Raw genomic sequence first — 22,404 nt, 5'->3', positions numbered from 1 at the left:
CCATGGAATATGTAGTAGCAAGGAAATTTCATGAATGGACTTTTTGCAGAGGCGGCATCCTATCACGGTACCATGCTTGCTTGCTGAGAGTGACCCATTCTTTCGCAAATGTTTGTAGAAGCTGTCTCCATGTCTAGGTGCTTGATTTTATACACCTGTGGCTATGGAAGTGATTAACACCTGAATTATTTCTGGTAAATCTGTAATATCAATCTGTAACTCACTGTATAAAGGCTGTTTTTGTGTTTAACAATGGTGTGCAAAATGTATTCAATATACAATAACAAAAAATGTGGATCAAGAACATTCTTTAGAATGTCTCAGAACACAAATGACAGATCACTTCGTAGAGAAAATGAAATGACTTTACTATAAAGAAAGTCTTCTTTAGCATGTGCTGCATCTCATCATACACGCATACATAATAAATATGTTAATATGCTGCTTTTGCTTTCTGTTTGAATCAGATGTACCTTAAAAACACATTTGCTTCTAGAAGCAGTTCTCACTAAGCTGTTTAGATACAGTTAGAAGTTTGTAAATGTACAATAAAAAAAATAATAAAATAATCCCCAAACAGGAAATATACCACCCACACAGATTTTATACATACACACACAAACACACGCACACACACACACACGTATGTGTGTGTATACACATATATGTATAATCACGCACCACTATCTAGTGATAATCAGAGGCGGACATTTCAGTTCAAGAAAGTAAAAATCCAGACCAAGATTATGTTTCACTCAACCAGTTTCAACCAGTACTCTGTGACTGACTCCGATACTCAACTAGTTGGTAGAAACTTTCTAGACCCGAAATGTCCACCTCTGGTGATGATAATAATAATAATAATAATATCAAGACTTAATGCAACATATGATATGTATCCAGTAGCATTCATCTGTATTTGAATTCCTGTTCTGTAGCACACCCATATTACTGCTGGGTTGTATGAACATGACCTTGATTTAACTTTTTCCAAAATAAAAAAATCATTTCATGTTGGATTTAAGCACACAGTGTAGATTATGCGTACATTATAAACAATCTTTGTGTATATTTTCTCTTTTTAGCAAATAAGCGTACACAGGGATTCATTGAGAAAATACATAAAAATAAGCATCGGAATATTACTCTGCAACCCTGATCAAAATAAGCAGTTAGAAGAAGGATGGATCAGCATATTAATACATATATTTTTGCATGAACAAGGCAACCTTTGGGATCAATATAGAGGAAAAAACCTGGAGGACATTGAAAAGGAGAGGGGGGTTACAGGTTTCGGGAAAACATAGCTGAAAGCTGAAATCATCCCTTAATGCTGTAGGTTGTTACGGGTGACACAGAGTTGCTATGCTTACTCTTCCACTGAAGGCATCAACTGCAGCATTGCACCAAATCATTCCAGAAATGTCCAGGAAATCTGCTGAGCTGGCTGGTGCATGGCAGTCACAATCTGGAGGCCTCAGACAGGCTCAAGTGGCAAAATTCCCTAAAGGGCCCAGAGTATATTTCTTTGAGGTATAGGATAACAAACTTAGTCATTGACAGAGTTATGAAGAACTTTCAAAATGCTAACATCCAGGATAGGCTGGCCATGTAAAAACCAAATTAGGCATAGTAGCCTATTTTTCTTTTATTTTTTGTATTTGTGAATAATATTCTGACTATATTTTCCCTTTACAACAAAGAAATAATCCTGCAGCTTGGATGCAAATCATAAAGAAAAGTTGAGAGCAGGAAAAAAAATCAAAGCACTTGACAGAAATAGTTAGCTAATCGGATTTGTCACATATGAATTCCAAGTAAACATAGAATGATGCTCATGAATTAGTTTAAACAGTTGCTTAAAAAATAAAAGAATTTGTTGTGAACATAAAACAGAGCACATCTCCAGGGTTGATTCATAACAATACATAAATATGAACAACTTTCTTTTGTGTCATACCACACAGAAATGAGTAATAATAATAATACTCATAATAATAATAATTATTATTACCACCACCACTACTACTACTACTAATAATAATAATAGTAATAATAATAATAATAATAATAATAATAATGTGTGATGAACCAGCGCCCCATCCTGGGTTTTTCCCTGCCTTGTGCCTGTAGCTTCCCGGATAGCCTCTGGACCCCAGCCATCCTGAACAAAAGAAGAAGGTATAGAAAATGGGTGGATGGATGGATAAATGGATGGATAGATAAATAAACAAACTAATTCATTATTATTATTAATAATAATTATTATTATTATTACTATTACTATTATAGCAATGATAACAATAATATTATTATTATACCAATAATAATAATAATGAAGAGCAACATCACACAAACATACATACAAACTTTTATATTATCACTTTACAGTGTAAAAGTTTATTACCTCAAAATATCTGATTTTTTTTTTTTTTTTTTTTTTTTTTTTTTTTTTTACAGCTTTCACTGTTTCCCCCCCAAGAGGTCATCAATAATTGTTGAGGTAAAATAAAACTTGGGGTAATGCAAAAAAAATAAAAACTCATTAATCAAGTCAACAGATTATGGCCATGGTATTGAATAAAGGTACAATTTCTACATACACTAAGTACTTTTCTTTGCTCCTAAATATCAATATGTGACTAGGTAGCTATTTATAGTGCAGGAAAATAAAGTGGGGAAAAAATTGGGTTAAACTCTTTTGAGCAGTGCCTGTTTTACAGTGGCATGTCTGCTGGGCAGTGGGGAGATCATGCTTCAAACAGAGTCACCAAGTATGTTCAGATGGATCTGGTCCAGTCATAAAATAAGCCCGTCTACTGTGTTGATCTTGACAATCTTTCCTGTTTTGTTGGCACCTGCTGTTACTGGGGACAAAATATTCACAAATGTTGTGTCCATATCACAACCGTTTCTGGTCATACTCATACACAGCAGTCAGCTCTTCAGGAAGCAATACTCCACAGAGCTGGACCTGTTCAGGGTTTTGATTAAACACCGATTCCCATCAATCATACAAAATTACATTGATTATAAAAAGAGCCGACCATCAGTTTTCCAATCAGTATCTCTGCACCTAAATTCTTTTAGACCAACTATTGTGATTTCAGACTAAAGCAGTCAAGTATTGAGCTGGAAACCATGTCACATACAATCAAAACTTGTGTTCAACAGCTACCCCAACTCACTCTTCAAAATAATCTGAGCAGATAACCTAGCAGTGAACATTCAGGAAAAAATCTTTAGGTGCATCTTCTGCTAACACAGACACAGGCAGGCAGGCAGGCAGACAGACAGACAGCCAGACACACACACACACACACATTATACTTGATAAGCCCTTGGAAGTACAATACATCTTTGTTTCCTTGAAGTCATATATACTAATATCTGAATCTATAATCTGTAGCCATTTGAATTAACCCCAAATTTCTCTGGTTAAGTGGGACAGGGGGTAATGTTACAGTAATGTCGTCTTGGGGTACCATTATGTGATTACAAGAAGGAAGTTTGTTTTTGAAAGTCAGCTTACGTGGACTATATGATGAAAATACAGAGTGCATAGCTTTGTTGGGCACTAACAGGTGTGCCATCTTTGTTAACAGCATATACTGACATATATATGTATCAACCAGGAAGCAAGATATTTCATCGTGAATATATCAATATGATAAACTCATGTTAAATGTCCTGGTAATTCATTGGCTCATCCCTTAGTTGATATGTAACAGGTGTGCCATTCTCCTTGATATACCATCTTTTGACAGAAGGGGTGGGGTTAAATCCTTAAATAAAGAAATAATATTAAATGAGTAAAACCTCACAAAATCCTTTAAAATTTCAATGTTGTCTCTTTCCCTCCATTCTTTTAACTTTCCCCATACAGCAAATTGAGGTCTCTGGTACCGTAAGCAGAGCATAGGTTGACTTATACAACTCTTCATCCAAAATCATCCTTATGGCGAGGCAGTTCAGGGCCAAAATTATGACCCGGCACACTCGTATTTCCTAGCTTCACCCTTTTTAAACTGAAGGGCAGTGCATTACTTTAGGCCTTTGAGACTTCCTTTTTCCCCCATGTATAGTGTGTGTCTATGTGTATGTATGTGTACGTGTGTGTGATACCCTCTGTCCTCCTCAGGCTCTCTTAGGGCATGGGCTATGCCAGCGAGTAGATGGCATTGACAGGTGAAGTGGCCTCAGAGCTTTCATTTCCCTCTGTTTCTTCTTTGTCCTTCTTTACGGTGTACTGGCCAATAAAGGAACCGTCTTCATTGAATTGACCATTTCCTCCATCACCATAGTCAACCAGGCTGTCATCGCTCTCCTTTACATTGCCATCCAAGGAGGTCTGGCTGCCCTGCAGTGGCTTATTGTCCTCATCACTGCTACAAAAGACAGGAGTGGAGTCAGAATCAATAGGATTCCCATGCCACATACAATCATATGACTATAGAAAGTACAGTACGTGTCCACAAGAGGTTTTGTGGCCTCTTCAATGATAGCTTGTTGGTAACAGAATGGAAACCACACACACAAAGCCACACACACAATGTATTACACTGTAACATCTGGATTTCTTATTATTTGTCAGAAAAACAAGCGTATGTTTGCTCAAAATACATTTATATTTGTTCTGCTTCTTCATATACTAGTTTTTAGACATCAAAAACTTTAGGGACCAAAAACTTTAAAAATCCCTTCTGAAACAAATTATACAGTAATGAAGTGAAGAAAGTTCTTAAAACATGCCTAAAAAATAACATTTAATACATCAAAGTCAGAATAACCTCACAAAAACAAGTTTATTCTACCATCAAAGGATTTCCATTTGAAGTATCACTGTTAGTACATTAATAAACATTAATTATTCAGCAAAACACCACAAACTACCATTGTAAAGAATGGGTTTCTGTGAATCCATAGGGCAGAGCTGTCATTCAAGGGTGTGAAATGATTTAAATATTTCCGCCTGTTTGCCTTCTTTCTACAAGATCACCAATCACTGTAACAGACTAAAGTAAAGTGAAAAAAGGCCTCTGTTGTGTGTATTTGTGCAACAATACCTATTCTATTCTTATCAGTATTGCTTTATCTTTCTTGCGCAATATTTCCTATATCTATTGTCATATTCACCCATTTATCCATCTCTATATGTCAGACATCCATTTTTATATAGAAATTGTTGTATATGTACTGGGAATTGTATATCTTTTTTATCTAAAATGTCTGACTTTGAGATTGGACATATACTAAAATACCTGTCAAGCCAGCACTTGAAAATGAAAGGATACCTTACTTTTTAGAATTTGAGATTAAATAAGCCTCTCAGATTAGGGAAGGTACAGCGACCCTCAGTCCCTTCATAAGACATAACACATAACTCATAGACATGAGATAGCATATGTGTCAAAATCAAAAACCTGCTCTCATTCCATATGTTAGACCAGATAGGGTGAAGGTATGGTGGAAAGAGAAGGTATGTATGCAATTAAAGAATTACATAACTTGAGTGAATCAGAAGAGGTATGCATGTCAGTGTCAGAGGCATCTCCTTAAAGCATATTATATTCTGCCATCAGTGCTCTACAATGACAACCACTAATATTCAATAGCATTAAATACGCATTTGTGCAATTTGACTCCGGACCAGAAAAATCCTTTTGCAATTCTATACTCAAAACGATGTTTTGATTGTAGTGGGGGATATTTTGACTGAAGTATTCAGACGTAGATTAAAATCTGAAGTGCACATAAACCAAAGTTAAACCTTCTGGTTTTATAAACATGATACAAGTCATACGTACAATATAGATTGAAAACAAGCTTCAATGCATTAATGACTAGGTTTGGTACTGTTGGAAACAACAGCATTGTATTCCGTGAACAGCCCTGTCATTTGATCTGGCCATCTAATCCATACACATCCCACACTCACCAACGTGGACAATTTCTAGAAGTACTGTAAATATTAACATAAGAACATAAGAACTATACAAACGAGAGGAGGCCATTCGGCCCATCGAGCTCGCTTGGGGAGAACTTAACTAATAGCTCAGAGTTGTTAAAATCTTATCTAGCTCTGATTTAAAGGAACCCAAGGATTCAGCTTGCACTACATTATCAGGAAGACTATTCCATACTCTGACTACACGCTGTGTAAAGAAGTGCTTCCTTAAATCTAGTTTTAAATGTTCTCCCGCTAATTTCCACCTATGGCTACGAGTTCTTGTATTTGAACTAATGTTGAAGTAACTATTTGGTTGAACAGCATCAAAACCTGTTAGAATCTTATAGATCTGGATCATGTCCCCCCTCAGTCTCCTTTGCTTGAGGCTGAACAGATTTAGCTCAACTAACCTTTCCTCGTATGACATTCCTCTAAGACCAGGAATCATTCTTGTGGCCCTACGCTGCACCTTTTCTAAGGCCGCAATGTCTTTTTTAAGATATGGTGACCAAACCTGCACACAATATTCTAGGTGAGGTCTCACCAAGGAATTGTATAATCTTAGCATTACCTCCCTTGACTTAAACTCCACACACCTGGAGATATCCTATTGGCTTTTTTTATTACTTCCCCGCACTGGCGAGAATGAGACATGGAAGCATCAACATACACACCAAGGTCTTTCTCATAATCAGCTACCTTTATTTCAGTAGGTCCCATAAAATACCTGTACTTTATATTTCTGCTCCCTACATGGAGTACCTTACATTTGTCTATGTTAAATTTCATCTGCCAGGTATCGGCCCAGTCACTAATTAAATCAAGATCCCGCTGTAGTGGCTGAGCCGCTAGTTCAGTATCTGCTACACCACCCACCTTGGTGTCATCTGCAAATTTCACCAGTTTACTGTATATATTGATGTCTATATCATTTATGTAAATTAGGAACAATAGTGGTCCTAAAATTGAACCCTGCGGTACCCCACTATGAACGCAGGCCCACTGTGACATTGTGCCTCTTATACTGTAACTACTCGCTGCTTCCAATCTGTTAACCAGTTATTAATCCAGGTCGCTACAGTTCCTAAAATACCTGTCGCTTTGAGTTTAAGTAAGAGCCTCTTGTGGGGGACAACATCAAAAGCCTTCTGGAAATCAAAGTAGATGACATCATAGGCCTTCTTATCATCAACTTCCTGAGTAGCTTCCTCAAAAAACTCCAACAGATTTGTTAAACAGGATCTACCTCTCCTAAATCCATGCTGGCTATCCCTCAAAATGTTATTTGAGTCCAGGTAATCTACCATTTTCTCTTTGATTATAGCCTCCATAACTTTACCAGTTATACAAGTTAGACTGATTGGCCTATAGTTTGACAAATTACTTCTATCCCCTTTTTTGAAAATGGGCGTTATGCTGGCATGCTTCCAATCAGAACGTACCACACCTTCAGATAAGGATTTTTGAAACAGTAAAGTTAAGGGTCGGCAAATAATATCCCTCATCTCTTTTAACACTATAGGTAAGATGCCATCAGGGCCCTGTGATTTATTTATTTTGAGCTTAGCTAGGCTTTGCAAAACATCAGCTTCAGTTATATATATTTTAGTTATAGACGATGCCGGACTAGTAATAAGAACTGGTAAGTTACTAGTGTCCTCAACAGTGAATACCCGTGCAAAACTATCATTGAACTCATTTACTATATCAATGTCGTTTTCAATTATAAGACCCTTACGATCCTGCAGATTAGTAATTTCAGCTTTTAGAGCTCTTTTAGAGTTAAAATACTGGAAGAAACTTTTAACGTCATCCTTAGCCTCCAATGCGATCTTCCTTTCGACATTCCTTTTAGCTCGTCTAATGTCATTTTTTAACTCAGCCTGTAGATTTAGATACTCTTGCTTTATTCTGTCATCATCAGTTATTTTCCATTTCTGGAACAAAGCCCTTTTCCTCCTTACTTTATACTTTATTTCCCAAGTAAACCTCCTAGGTTGCAATTTCCTAAATTTATTCTTGCTGGAAACAGGTATGAAGTCCTCTTGCACTTGCAATAATGTGCTTTTAAAAAATTCCCATGCCTCTTCAACAGTTTTGTTATTTAACTCCATCCAGTTCACAGTTTCTAGTTTTAATCTCATACAACTGAAGTTAGCCTTCCTAACATTATATATTTTTGATTTGGACTTTGCTCCTCGGGCACTAAACTTAACCTCAAATTTAACCATGTTATGATCGCTACTGTCAAGTGGTTCTAAAACATCTAATTTACCAATCCTGTCCTGGTTATTAGAGAAAACAAGATCAAGAATGGCATCTCCCCTGGTAGGGGTGTTAACAAACTGAGTAAAAAAACAATCCTGTACTAATTCCACCATCTCAAGTTCATTTTCAGAAAAGCCAGCAACAATGTCCCACTGCATCCCCGGTAGATTAAAATTACCCATAACTACCACATAATTTTTATTGCTCATAATCCTAATATCACTGTATAACAATCTGCTTTCCTCGGCAGCTACATTAGGTGCTCTGTAACAAACACCAACAATTAGGTTATTTGAGTTTTTAGCATCTAATTTTACCCATATAGCTTCCGTAAGCTCCCTTGCCTGCAAGTTATCCTTCACATATATTGCAACACCACCTCCCTTCTTACCTATACGGTCTTTACGGAACAACGTGTAACCATCCATATTATATTCTTGTCCATCCTTTTCTCTCAACCACGTTTCAGTTATTGCTATAATATCATAAGAGTCAGATGAGATAAGAGCCTCTAAATCATGAATTTTATTCCTAATACTCCTGGCATTTAAATACAGACAACAAAGGGTAGGCCTATTATGGTTCCCCCTTATATGATTTTTTGGGGCTTTCCGTTTCCCCCCAGTTACATACTTAACTAACCTCCCTGCCCCCCCAGTCCCTAGTTTAAACATTCCTCAACTACTCTACAAATACGCCTTCCCAGCACACTGGTTCCCCTCCGGTTCAAATGCAACCCATCCAGCTTGAACAGGTCCCACCTGTTCCAGAAGGTCCTCCAGTGCCCCATAAACCTAAACCCCTCTTTCCTGCACCATCCTTTTAGCCACGCATTTAATCTCCTTATCTCAGCTAACTTAGCCTGACTTGCGCGTGGCACAGGGAGTATTTCAGAGAATACCACCATGGACGTTCTGCTTCTAAGCTTATTGGCGACTTCCATAAATTTATCCTGCAGAACAGCCCTTCTACCCTTGCCTATGTCGTTGGTGCCAACATGCACCACAACAACTGGATCCACCCCAGCTGTGGCCAAAAACTTGTCCACATGATCTGGAAGGTCTCCTACCTGGGCACCAGGCAGGCAAGACACCGTACGGGACCCTCTATCACGCGTGCACACATAACTGTCTAACTGTAGTAAACTGCTTAATTTGCTTAATTTAAATATAAAGTGCTTAATTCGTGACAAAGCTTGACGGAGCTCAGCTCTGGGATCTCAGAGCAGTCTGCGCTCCAGCACCTCTCTGATGTGCTCCACTACCTCAAATGCTACACCCAAGATAGTTAAACTTAAAATTAATCTGAATTAAACTTTGGAATAAATGCAAATTAAACTAAAGAAATGCATATTTATACAATCATTTATGTTGTATGATTTTTGACATGCATCCAGCTAAATTAGTATATTTAGTTTGTTTGACCTGATGTGAAAGGGAAAAACTGCACCATGCGTGCATAGAAAAATCCACTTTTTGGCCACTAAAATAGATGAGGTTAAATGGTAGGTTGTTACAGCAAATGGGCTTGAAATTTTTGACAAAGCAACAAAGTAGAGCAGAAAGAACCAAAAAACCTGATAGAAGAACAAGCAGAGACAGTGAGGAGAGGAGTAGCATTTGTACATGCTAATGCTAATGTGAAGCACCAGAAAAAGGAGCAAAAAAAAGGGCAAAGCAGATGAAAAGATTGAAACTAAATGTAACTAACAGCTTTTGATAGAAAAAATTGCATTGTTACGTTTAAGTAGTTAATAGCTCATTGTTGTTATTAAAGAATAATTTGTATATATGACATCATCATGGTCTTTGAGCTCCAGCACCTCAGAGTTTACAAGTTAAGCTGCGCCATAGACATTGGTTCAACGTTTAGTTGTCATGATAAAACATAATTATAAAATTGACGTACCGGTAGTCAAATGACCCATCTTGATCCTTCTGATCAACTGCATCCAGTGGAAGGTCTTTCTTATCACGCACTAAAAAACACATAATTGCTTAGTACCCTTCTAAATGATAACAGGTAAGCGTGCATCAGTTGTATCAGTTGATCATCTTTCACGTCCAGTGTCCTTCAAAGCATTTTTATCATCTGGTCACTTTTAATAGCTTTTTATTTCCTATTGTGTTAATCTAGAACAGGGGTGTCAAACTCCAGTCCTGGAGGGCCAGAACCCTGTGTAGCTTAGTTCTTTCCCTGTTCTACCACAAGTGATTCAGCTCAAGAGCTGTGTGGTAATTAGCACAAGGAAATGTAAGAAGATAAATCAGGTTTGTCAAATGAAGGGAAACTCAAAAATGTGCAAAGCTCTGGCCCTCCTGGACTGGAATTTGACAACCCTGAACTGGAGCCTGTGATGGAAAGGGTATACCGTGGGCAAGACACCAGTTCATTTTGAGGCATTTGGTTAAATGTCACCTGGATTTCTGAACATGGTTATTTTTTATGCAGTCCCTGTTATCTGCAAAAATAAAGGCAATACAAAATGGATAACGCAAGGGTCAAATTTTCACGAGAGCCTTGCTCCCCCTTACAGTATAATTCATTGTGAGCCTACCTGGATACTTTCCACCACGACTCCTCTTGATGAAGCATACTATGAGTAGAATGAGCACCAGCAGTGCAATGGCACACATCAGCCCAATGAACCAGCCCTGTGTTGCTATGTCAATCTGGTCCTTGCTGTATGCTGAACAAAGACGCAGTTGCACACACACACAAAACACATGGAGGGAAACAAGAGGTGTGGAACGTACAAAGGGAAAGAAAGAAAGAGAAAAAATTCATTGAGGTCACCTACAGAGAAAATACAATACAAAATAATACAGCTGGCCAGTCCCAAATCAAATTCATGTATGAGTTTTACGAAGAATCATTTGCACATTTCTCTTAATCTTTTCATCTCTGTAACTGAAAACTACTTTGTTTTATGAACTATCAGACCATATAAGTATTTGATGTTCTTCAACAACCTTTTTCTCTACAATACGATTCATGATCAACTTATATAGTTTTTTTTACATACAATATAGCAAAATACCATTTGCAATAACATGTGCAACTTCATAATTATGAAATTCATGATAACCATGAATATTGATCTTGTTTTCTAAAGGCACCAGTATATATGAGTATAATTCAAATCAACAAGTAGAAAAGCATAGGCAAAATTCTTCCATACTGCAGCCACAATAGATATCTAGAGAACACATGAAACATCAAAAACTGTAGAGAACTGAAACTGCCATATTTACTCATGTAAAGTATATTGACACTGACATCTTTCTCATGGCTCAAAAATAAGTTTTTGATGTGATAGGGCAGTGATAGACCAGGGCTTCCTAATCTAAGGCTTAATTTTCAAGAACACCATATCTATATCTTTAACCACAAGAAGAATGTACACAATGAGCACAAAAATTATGTACTGCAGCTGAGAGACTGATTCATGTTAACAATATCTCCTGATTTATGGGCTGAGGTTGAAAAAGTGTGGATACTCCACACTACCAGTCTTATACTTCTGCCTTGTGCTGGCCCTTGAACTGCCTCACCTGCACTGGTCTCAAAGTCGACGTACTCGCTGCTGATGCCAAGGTGCTCGTGGGAATACACCCGCAGCTGGTACCTGGCCCCCTCAATCAAACCTGCAAGCTTTATGGGGGGCTGGTGTTTGACTGGCACACTTTTCATAGTCCCGTTACCTTGGAAGACACAAGAGAGGTACCCATCATGGGTAGGAGTGGCCTGCTGAAAGGACACAAAGATGGGGCTTGTGCTAGATGAATAGCTCACTTGAAGTGATGCAGCCCCTCCCCAGTTAGCTTTCAGAACTCTATGTTAGCTTTAGGAGCTTTTTTGGAACTCTAAGAATATTTTAGTTTGCCTTTTAAGAATATTTGTTTATGGGTAATTCTCAGGAGAAAAAAATATGGGAATTGCAAAGCTGAGTGAAAACAGAACAGAAAAAGGTGACATTACATTTAAACTCTCTGAATATATAAATCCTTCTCCTGAGAATTCACTAAAGCTACTTTTGCCAGCAAATGGTATTTATCAGAGAGGGGAGTGTTGCATCTCAAGTTGTCTCCACACCTCTTTTCATCTCAAATGGAAAATAGAAGGAAAAATAGCTACCTTCTGGTCAAAATTAGAAAAGTCATGCATCCATTGAAACAGATTGTCTATGCCAAAAGGAGATTGTCAGACCACAAAGTAAACCGAACTGAAAAACATTCCCCATGTTCTGGCATTTACAGCCACCTTGAGAAAGAATAAGTTCAACTTTGGTCACTAGCCCTGAAATAATACACAGAAGTCCCTGTCTGAAAAAGGAAAAGGAAGAATGTTTGCTTGTGAAAAGACTGCATCTGCACAAATGTTCAAAGCACTACTGCATGCATATCAGGCATTTAAGTGTTCTGCCTCAGGAGGTAACATGTAAGCAGAAAAATCTCACAAAACTGTGAGCATTATAGTAAGGAAGAATGATTATGCCATGATCCTACTGATATTCAACCCTGCAAAAACTCCCTACAAGCTGCAATGAGCACCAGAGTGAGGCCTTAACACCACTGGCATACAATGTTGCACCAGCCATCATGCTACATGCAGACACAGACAGCCTCAAAGAAATGGTGTTAGAACATCTAATTGGTAGGCAAAACAGAGATCATTCCACTGTTAGAAAGTAGGTGGAGAGTTTCCATCTTTCCACCCACGAGAACACTTTGGTGTGCTGCTGATGTTTGTTTAACCATTTTTAAAGCCATTAAACCAATGGCTGTCAAGTGTGGTCTTGTGTGTTTGCTGTTTTCTATTACTCCCAACTTAGAAAATTAATTAACAAACATATAAAGAGACCTTTTAATTCAATGGTATTTCTGATGAGCTTCACAACATAGTAGTTTGTTCAGAGACATACCGTTAGCTTAAATGGAAAACAATTCTCCAGGAAACTCAGTAGCCAGCCTTGCCTAGAGATTGCATGATCAACTCCAAAACTACAACAGAAATTTCCCAGTCCCCTCAGTAGTGTGACAATTGCAGATATCCCTAAATGGGAGGTGACTGTAAACTACAAGAAGATTTATTGTTACATGATGACAGGAAATGTGAAGTTTAGCAGTAGAATAAATATAGGTTAAACTGCACAACCAGGAAATCAAAGCAAATGCACTGCATGGTAAAGGACAGATATTTCATGGATGAGAAATGCAAACAATACAAGTGATCTGAAGCAGCTAGATTCCAACGGGACTTTCCTGTGAGAATGTTGGAACATCTTTTTGAAACATCAGTTTGAAGGGCAGAGATATCCTTTTCATCTGGACATGCAAGTCAGATGTTCTAAGGACACCCTTTGCCTTTACCAAAAGGTAGCCTAAAATATCAGGTATACTATAACACAGCAAATGTATTGACATATATACACTATCACAGTCTCTGCATAGCTCTCTAAATTAGCCACACTATATTATGCAGACTTTCTAAAGGGAACTTTCAAAGATCTTTCATGGTAATCCCTGCTGCAAAATCAGTTCTTGTAACATTCTAAGCCAGGCATTCATTAATTAATGTAGAAAATCTGCATTCTGTGTGCAGCAGAAGTAGTATCAGTCTAAAACCAAACAGTAAAACCAAATTGCCTTTTTCTAAGGATCCTGAAAGACCATTTCTGGAAGTATGATTCTTCTGAACAACTGAGACATTTCAGCAGCAAGCTCAAATGGAAACTGCTCTGTCCAGCTTAAGAGAAGAGTTTATTAGAAAAAAAGTGAAATACATCAGGAATGGGAACCTCAACTGATGATAAAATTAGGCAAATTAGTTCTTTGTCTAAAAGTGGGTGATTGTAATAATGGACACACCATTTCTCAAACAAAAAAAAAACCTGTGACACAACCACTGACACCTCATTCACAGCTTAAGAACAAGACAAATTTAGAAGGTCACACACCAAGAGTACTGCAAGTTCTTAAGTCCCCACAAGCTTTCCCTGGATAACTGGTTGCAAGATGGATGGAAGAGTGTTCAATAGTGATGGGGGTATTCATTGAATGGGATTGTGAAACATTAATAGTTCCCTGTAGAGAGTCAGCACAGTGTACCCAATTGCTTCCCCTTCCCCAGTAGGTTGATCTATTGTTTCTTATCCTTACTCTTCAGAGAGAACTCAAGCACAAATTCGCTGCTGTTGGAGGGAAAGTTGTGCTTCCAGCTGACGTAAGCATAGTTACTGTTGGGCTCAACCGTCAGATTCCAGATCTGTCTTCCAGGTGGAGCTACACAGAACAAGTTAGAGGAAAGGTGATAAAAAAAAAAAACTAACAAAGGTATAAATTACAAGAAATCTTTAAACCTTCTAGTTAAACAAGTAAAAATGACAATATGTGCCACAAAACACCCAGTGGCACAAACATAAATATTAAAATTTCAAGGATCTGACAATATTTTGCTCTCCTAAAAAATGGTATTTTCTACATTTTATTGTAATAAAATGTAGTCAAGTGGATAGTAATCGGGGCGGCTTTTACAGGTAAATACTGTAACAATAAAACTCATTGACCCAGGAATCTGCTCTGTGAAAACTACAATGAACAGCTAAAATGTTTAACTATTCAGTATTTCAAACAAGCCACTGAAGACAGTTCTTCTAATAATGGAATCAACCTTGCTTTCCATAAATATCTGTTTTATTGGTGTAAACACACACACACACACACACACACACACACAATTCAGTATAACTTGGTGCAGATACAGTCTAGTTGTATGAGTAGTGATTCAAGAAATAATCAAAAGTCAATTTTAAGTAAATACTAATATTAAGCCACAAAAAATCAGACCTATACAGTCGTATTCCAAGTTACTGTTCTCAAATTTTGAAAATACGGTCATAAATGGTCTGCACAGAAAAAGAACACAGACACCAACTTAAAACACGGCTGTTTGGCCTGAACATTTGTATAGCCACGGGTCCCTCAAGTTTTATATCAGTGCCAAAACCTTTTGAATATGGTTCTCCATGGTTATCCTACTGTTTTGTTGCTCTCAGCTGCATACGGCAAGGCATACTTAATATTTCAGTAAAAGCATAGATAATATAGATAAAAAATATCATCCAGGCAAGTAAATATAAGTTCAAATATTTAAATGTAGATATGTATATGACTGAGCCAGGCTGACAAAATGAGCACTATAGTATAGTGTACCAGCTTAGTAATATAGAGAATTGATTTGTGAGAGCAAACCATTGCATGCCAAAAGTTGTTTGGATGTTGTTAACTCTTTTTCATAAAACTGATGGATATTAAAAAGCCATTAGTCATTCTTCTCAGGATTGAAGAGGCCAGCAGTCAATTGAGTAATAAGTAATGCAGGGAGACAGTGTTTATGTACCCAGTACGGCCAGGTCCGTGCTTTTGGTTGAGGAAAAAGCAGTGGGAATTGTTGTGGCAGAGGTGGTAGTGGTGGTAGTGATGATTGTCGTGGTTGTGGTACTAGTAGTTGTAGTTGTAATGGAGAGGGTAGGGGCAATTGCAGACACCATAACATCTGTGGGTGCAACTACAAGGGAGGGAAAAAGTACAAGTTAAGAAGAAGGACACAAAGGAATATAGAGACACGAAATGGCTGCAGTTCACCTCATAATGGCTTTGGCTACATGGAATTCCCAATTGAATTGTGTTAAAATGTACATATTTCTTCTGCCATAATTTAATTTTTGCTTAGTAAATAATAAAAATTGTTTCTAGGTTGTTTATAAAACTTTTCACAAAATAAAATGATGCATTTTACTGTAGTATCATCGTCATCTTGTAGCTAAGTGCCTTTTCTAAAACACTAATTAATCTCATCAAACAATTAAAACATTAATCTCATCAAATCCTATACATCCAAAATCTTCCATATAATCAAATCTTAAATTACTGGTAGTATTGGGAAATCCACTTATCCCTATATCTGATGGTATATACAAATCTGTTAGAGAATCTGCAATCTGGACTTGTATAGCACCACATTTTTCATCCAGGATCTTGATGATTGCATTACTGATAGAACTCTGCACCCCTAAATGCCTCCCACATGCAAAAGGAGTCCCTTCCACTGCATGCTGCCGTTTGTCCTGAATGAGTCAGAAGTGTGAAAGAGGAGGTCCTGGAAAGCTCAATGATGTAAAAACGTATATTGAAAACTATAATCCATGGTTGTTGAGTCAACATGATGATGCATTTAGCATGCTTAAAGCCAATGAAAAGTTTCTCAAAAATGACTCTTTCCAGAGCTCACTTACACACACGGCACCATGTACCTTGGTGATATACGTACAGTAGGGTGGTCCACTGTTACATAGTAAAATTTCATGTTGCTTATACTGAATCAGACACATGATGCCCTTATTACAATTGACAATGTAAGTAAACACTGAAAATTTGAAGACAATCGGATATTTAGAGGTCACTCCAAATGTCAGCTTTTGCAAGCAATTACCAGCCACACTGAAACAACATGTAATGCGTCCTATTGTATTATTGCACTATGCAGGCTACCAAGCACACATACAGTACATTATACTGTACATTGCATCAGCAGCTGCAGCACACACTAGCCACTCACAGCCAGTCTATTTATAGCAACGCTGTCACTCTGCCAGCTCTGTCGCGTGCATAACAGCTATCTCATTATGTGTAACCCACGGAGTAATTGTTCTGTTTGGCTGATTGGTCATCCTGAAGAAACAATCACTGGTTGTCGACTACCCTCTAAGGGACAAGTGTTGCGGCATTTCTTTCATCATCATACGATTCTCCAGAAAACCAAGACTGACAGTGCATCTGCAGTTATTGAAGCTGTTATTTCTTTCTGGACTGCAGCACACGTTCCGACCTCTACTGTCTGCTATTATAAGACAAAGTTACTTGCGCTTGTGGAGCAGTACAAAAAGGTGAAGAAAAATCAATTAAAGGATTAAATCAATTAAAGCAATCTCTCTTGTGATAAAATTCAACTTGACCCTAAGAAAGGATGAGAAACAGAAGCAGTATATCCTGACTGTTGTGCGACAGCATCAGAAGGATATGCCTTGCTGTTCAAAGGACGCTTTAACTGAATAATATTTATGTGGGATACTGAACGCAGTTGTTTCTGGTACACATTACTACAGTATAATGTTTAATTTCTGTTGTATCAGTAACAAAAAAATGTTTTGAATCATCAAAATGAAATATCCATAGTGCAAAAAGGCACAAACTGGAGTGACCCCTCAATAATAAGCTAGAAGCCTGAAACTTTGCAGTTTTATTTTGTTTCTGAAGTGGAAATAGGGCAACATGTGTCTAACCTGGTAATTTTAAATTGGCATTTTTGGACCACCCTAACGTACAGTGACCTGAAAACAGGCAATGTGGGCAGTATATACTGCACATCCTAGAGATAACAGCAAGCTTACAATTGACTTGCTTTGCATGATAGGACAAAGGCTCAAAGTACAAAGTGGAAGAAGAAATATAAAAATTGCACTAAGGAGTGCTAACGAGGTGTATTCCGTGCAGTGCGGAGTGGCTGCATTCAGTATGCTTTGCATGTTGCTGTCTATGTGTCATAACAATCCGTCCACATGAACTGAGGTTGACAATCAGTGAAGGTTTATAATACATGTATCAATTAATAGCACATTATGCAAACTCATAAGCTATCCTTCACAGAAAAACATAATTTCTTGGTGGAGATGTCCACTGACATTTCACCAGGAGGTAGATGCAAAGAGAAGAAGCATGCCCCCCTACCCCCACCATCATAGCAAATAAAGTAAGCTGAGGTAGTCATAGCTTCAGTAGCATCAGTATTAAAGGTACCCTGCTGATGAAAGCCTACAGCTGGACTTTCTTAGTGGGAAGCTTGTGTTACATGTCAGATATTTTCCCTCAAGCAGGCCATGCAAACCAGATAACAGAGAGGGCTTATTAACAGGCTGGGGAAAGCCAAGCAAATGAGCAGAGCGATCGACATGCACGTCAGGAGATGGAAAAACGGACAAGGGATAGGAAGTAAAGAGGATACAAGTCTGTAAGTGCCATCAGGGACAGTGGAGTACAAAGAGCTATAAATCAGAAACTGGTACAGGAAACAAAGAATGTGGGCCCTGACACTGAAATGACCTATCAATTAAAAACACAACCAGGATTTAGACTTGTGCAAAATGGACTTAGAAAAGTAAGAGAGTGTGATGTAAGAACCCTTTCTCTTTTTATTTTATTTTTTTACAAATACTGGCTAGTCTAGTTTAATTGTCTGTTGGGCTAATTCAAAACACTTAAGAACCATTACAGTACATATACATATACTAAAAATGAGTGCATCGTGTTATATGGGCTTTTATGGCAATATTAAGTGCTGCAATATGATTAATGTATAACATAGACATACCAGTATAAAAATAAAACTGTACAGTAGTATCTAATGCCATTTTGTTGAAGATTTTTTGAATCCCTGAGGGCACAATTGAGACATACATATAGATGGGTATATGAACGGAGTTCCAGTAACGTCCTGTTTGGACAAGCAGTATCAAGCCTTGTTCTGATAATTCCCCTTACTACAGTGCAATGTCAGGATAGGACTGAGTCTCATCAGCCTTTGATAAGACTCTGTAGAAAATAAGTGAGACCTAGGTCTATTTTCTCCAAAGTCTTAATTCAAGTCTATTATATAAAGTCTATTATCTTAAAGTCTTTTACATAAATATTTATGTTCGGCTAAATTAAATTACTTTCCTGTGTTATGTGATTGCAATGATTTGATTTTTTTTTATTGAAATGAATTAAATTGTTTCTCCTGCAAGTACCAAATCAAAATCCTTCAAGGTGTGGCCAATTCAATTCAAATTCCAAATCATGAATGGAATGGAGCACAATTAATAGATTCTGAATTTTGCACAGCCCTGGAAAATGCAGATACCCAGTATCTTAAATTCAGTCAGTGAAAACAAAAAACCACACCTGAAATTAACTTGCTCTGTGGGGAAAAGAAGACTGCATGCTATTCGGAAATAATTTCTTTCTTTCTTTTTTAAAATTGATATATTCATTATCAATCAAATATCTCATTGTTCACTCAGACAGATTTGTTTTTCAAGAGAGTATGTCTGACTGTACCATTGCACTCAGTTAGGGGTAGTAAAAACATCAGAAATGAGGCATCTGTGTGGGATGAACATCTTTCCCTTGTTAAAGGACAAACAGATGTACCGACTGCCTGGTTCGCATTGCCTATTTCTAAGAGGACAGTACCTGTGTTGTCAATGTTTTCTGTCAAAACTATGAGATAGAGGACAGGGGAGACAAAAGACAGGTAAATTCAGAAAAAGATACCAGAGGGGCTGTAATTATAAGAGAAAGTATTATAATGGATGAAAGAAGAAAACACATGAAACCTTGTAAGACACAAATGCAGGAATTATCCATAGAGGAATAGCCTATTCATGATTTTGTTCTCCTAGTTCTCCCAATTCAGGATGCAACATCATCATAAAATTATTTGTTAAGGCTGGTGATGTGACAAATAAGCTAACAACATAGCTTTGTATACTTTTTATTTAGCTTTCCAAAGTAGTAAGTTTGGTTTTTCGAGACAAGTGTTCATATAAAATATACAGCGGTGTTGTCAAATTTTAAATTGTCTTAACTTTTTTGATTTACAGAATGCAAATTCTGATTGTATAAATCTCTTTCAACATACATAGACGGGCTGGAATCAAACCAAGTTGTGAAACCACAATTGTATGCACTGAGACACTGTGCCAATTGAAATAAACAAATAATTCTAATATTTATTAAATAGTTATTTTAATATCCTGTTACTTTAATAAATTCAATGATATATGTGAATTAAAATAAAGTTAAATTGTGGAATAAAGTACATTAATGTATTTCATAATTTTTTTAAATGGTATTTTGTGTTAATTTAATATATCTTATGCAAATGATTTTCTGTAATATAAATTAAAAAAAGACTGCAGATTTAAACCAGCTATACTAAAATCCTTAATGCAGTCTTATTTGTACAAATTCTGATTTGCTAATAAAAATGTAAACAATAACAAATTTCTTAAAAGGATGATTTAATTATTGTTGACTTAATGGCCAGTCCTATAGCTGCAAAATGAAACTGCACAGGCAGACTAGGGCTGGGCGATATGACAATTTTATTGATAATCAATGATATCATGCAAATAATCCCGTGTTAGTACCTGATTGTGACTAACCAGCGATTATTGCCATTGTCACTGAAATAGTTTTAGCCTACACACAAAGCAAGAAAACAAAGATTTAGGATTTGGCTTTCAGTTCAGCCTTCTAGTCTACAGTATGTTTCCAATGCAGATGGAAAAAAACACACACACATACCGGTAAATTGGTATAATTTTTTAGCTTTTTGCAGGGTATACAAAGGTATTAGTGTATGTAAACATGATGGTGGTGATATGAGGCTAGGAATACATTAGATGATTTTAGATGGTCTGTGACAGGTTATTCAGTCATAATTAAATCAGGCTTCCTGATCAATGGTTTTCCAAAGACAAAAACAATGATCAGCACCCCCCCCCCTCCAAGTCATGTTTTCTGCTTTTCCTGCTTTCATGTTATTCTTTCACCTGAAAAAATTCAACGCCTCGCTTGGTGTGTATGTGGGTGTTGGAGAACTTGATATTATTCCCTATTATCCTAACATTTTTTCATTAAAGAATTAAAATTAGGCAGACTATTTGTTGCTTAAACTTAAGCTTAAAGGCACCAACAACCATTTTCTCCTGCTGATGTTCACTGACAACTGTTAGGTGTAATGTAATTTCAAACTTCTGGTCTTGTGTGTGGTGTAGTGCATCTTGCACTTAAGACAAGGGTACTGACCAGCTGAAGCAAGTTACATTTGAAAGATGCTTACATATAATGGTGTTGGTGCGTTGACTTCTAGAGGTTGATCTTACCCTCATTGGTGAAATTTGGAGACTTCTCTGCATACATCTCTCCAGCCCCCACCTGTGTGCGTGCAGCCAGGAAAAACTTGTAGTGGATACTGCGGTTGGGCCGCCGAAGTGAGAATGTTGTCACATTAGGAGGAAAGCTTTCCATTTGCATGCGGCCTAGATGTGTCCCATTGACTGTGGAAAAATGACATATTTCAAGTTGTGCTAGTTGAGGCAGATCCATCCATATTCCACTCCCTCTTGGCCTATGCAGGGTTGCAGGGTTCCAGAGCCTACCCCAAAAGCTACATAAGCAAAGGCAGGGAATAACCCAGGATAGCGAGAAACAGAAGAAAGCCATAAAAAAAAACACGAAGAACATGCAGACCCCAGACACATACAGTCGAGCTGGCACAGAGACTCAAACCTTGCTCTCCAACAGTGTGAGACAACCATGCTAGCCACTGAGCTACTGTGTCACATGGGTGAGAGAGATAGGAAATGCTGTGAGAAATATGAAACGATGCCTCCTTGTCATTCGCATATTATCAAAGAGTCATGCAAATATCTGGATATACTGCTGTAGGGTTAGGGTTAGCACATCATCATGTATCAGAAAGAATAAACTGCAAAATGCATGTATAATAATTAAATTAGTGGAGAAAAAATGATGATACCTGTCTGGTACTTAAGTATATATCCAATAAGCACACCGTTGGGCTCTACAGGCTTGTCCCAGTCAAGGTAGATCGTATCTGTACTCCTCTGAATGATCCTGAAGAACTTAGGAAGACCAGGCACTGCAAGGCAAAGACACCAAAGCCTAAATGAGCAGTATGACACATTTCACACTGTTCATGAAACATTCTCATCTGCTTTCAAGCTTTAAAGATTATATACAAAATGCTAAATGAAATAGTAACATGTGGAAACAAATGTGATCATCACTGTGAAATTCATTTTAAACTAGGGGTGTAAAGATGATGTTGATGCATCATGATGAATCAGTTATTAAGGTGGCAATTAAACTACATCAATCTGTAAAGTCAGAGTCCATTATATTTTTTTTAAGTGGACAAAATCCCCCTTAAAGGTACTTCAGCTTCTGGGTTATGCACTCTTATGCTCATGTTCTCATGCTGCAAGTAGGCACACAAAGCAGCAGCACCAGCATGGAAATCTCAAAAATGTAGGATGGCAGGGGAAGGTTCGTTAATAT

General features: G+C 37.5%; 1 protein-coding gene across 26 annotated transcripts in view; it reads right to left on the bottom strand.

Moving 5' to 3' along the window:
* Positions 1-347: 347 nt before the first annotated feature.
* LOC140577531 (neurofascin-like) overlaps positions 348-22,404 on the bottom strand; it is a 79,503-nt gene continuing 57,446 nt past the window's right edge. For 7 of the 26 annotated variants that reach the window (XM_072708425.1, XM_072708430.1, XM_072708433.1 and 4 more), the window contains 9 exons: positions 21,863-21,985; positions 21,207-21,380; positions 19,510-19,536; positions 15,620-15,787; positions 14,380-14,502; positions 11,773-11,922; positions 10,776-10,907; positions 10,127-10,196; positions 2,171-4,388 (listed from right to left, as the gene is read on the bottom strand). In XM_072708425.1, coding sequence (XP_072564526.1) covers positions 4,160-4,388; positions 10,127-10,196; positions 10,776-10,907; positions 11,773-11,922; positions 14,380-14,502; positions 15,620-15,787; positions 19,510-19,536; positions 21,207-21,380; positions 21,863-21,985 — 1,196 coding nt within the window. In that variant the 3' untranslated portion in view covers positions 2,171-4,159. The other 19 variants (XM_072708439.1, XM_072708441.1, XM_072708445.1 and 16 more) reach the window with 14 other exon arrangements.

Source organism: Paramormyrops kingsleyae, unplaced genomic scaffold (genome assembly GCF_048594095.1).
Source record: "Paramormyrops kingsleyae isolate MSU_618 unplaced genomic scaffold, PKINGS_0.4 ups91, whole genome shotgun sequence".
NCBI lineage: Eukaryota > Metazoa > Chordata > Actinopteri > Osteoglossiformes > Mormyridae > Paramormyrops > Paramormyrops kingsleyae.
This window is presented reverse-complemented; position numbering and strand designations above follow the sequence as displayed.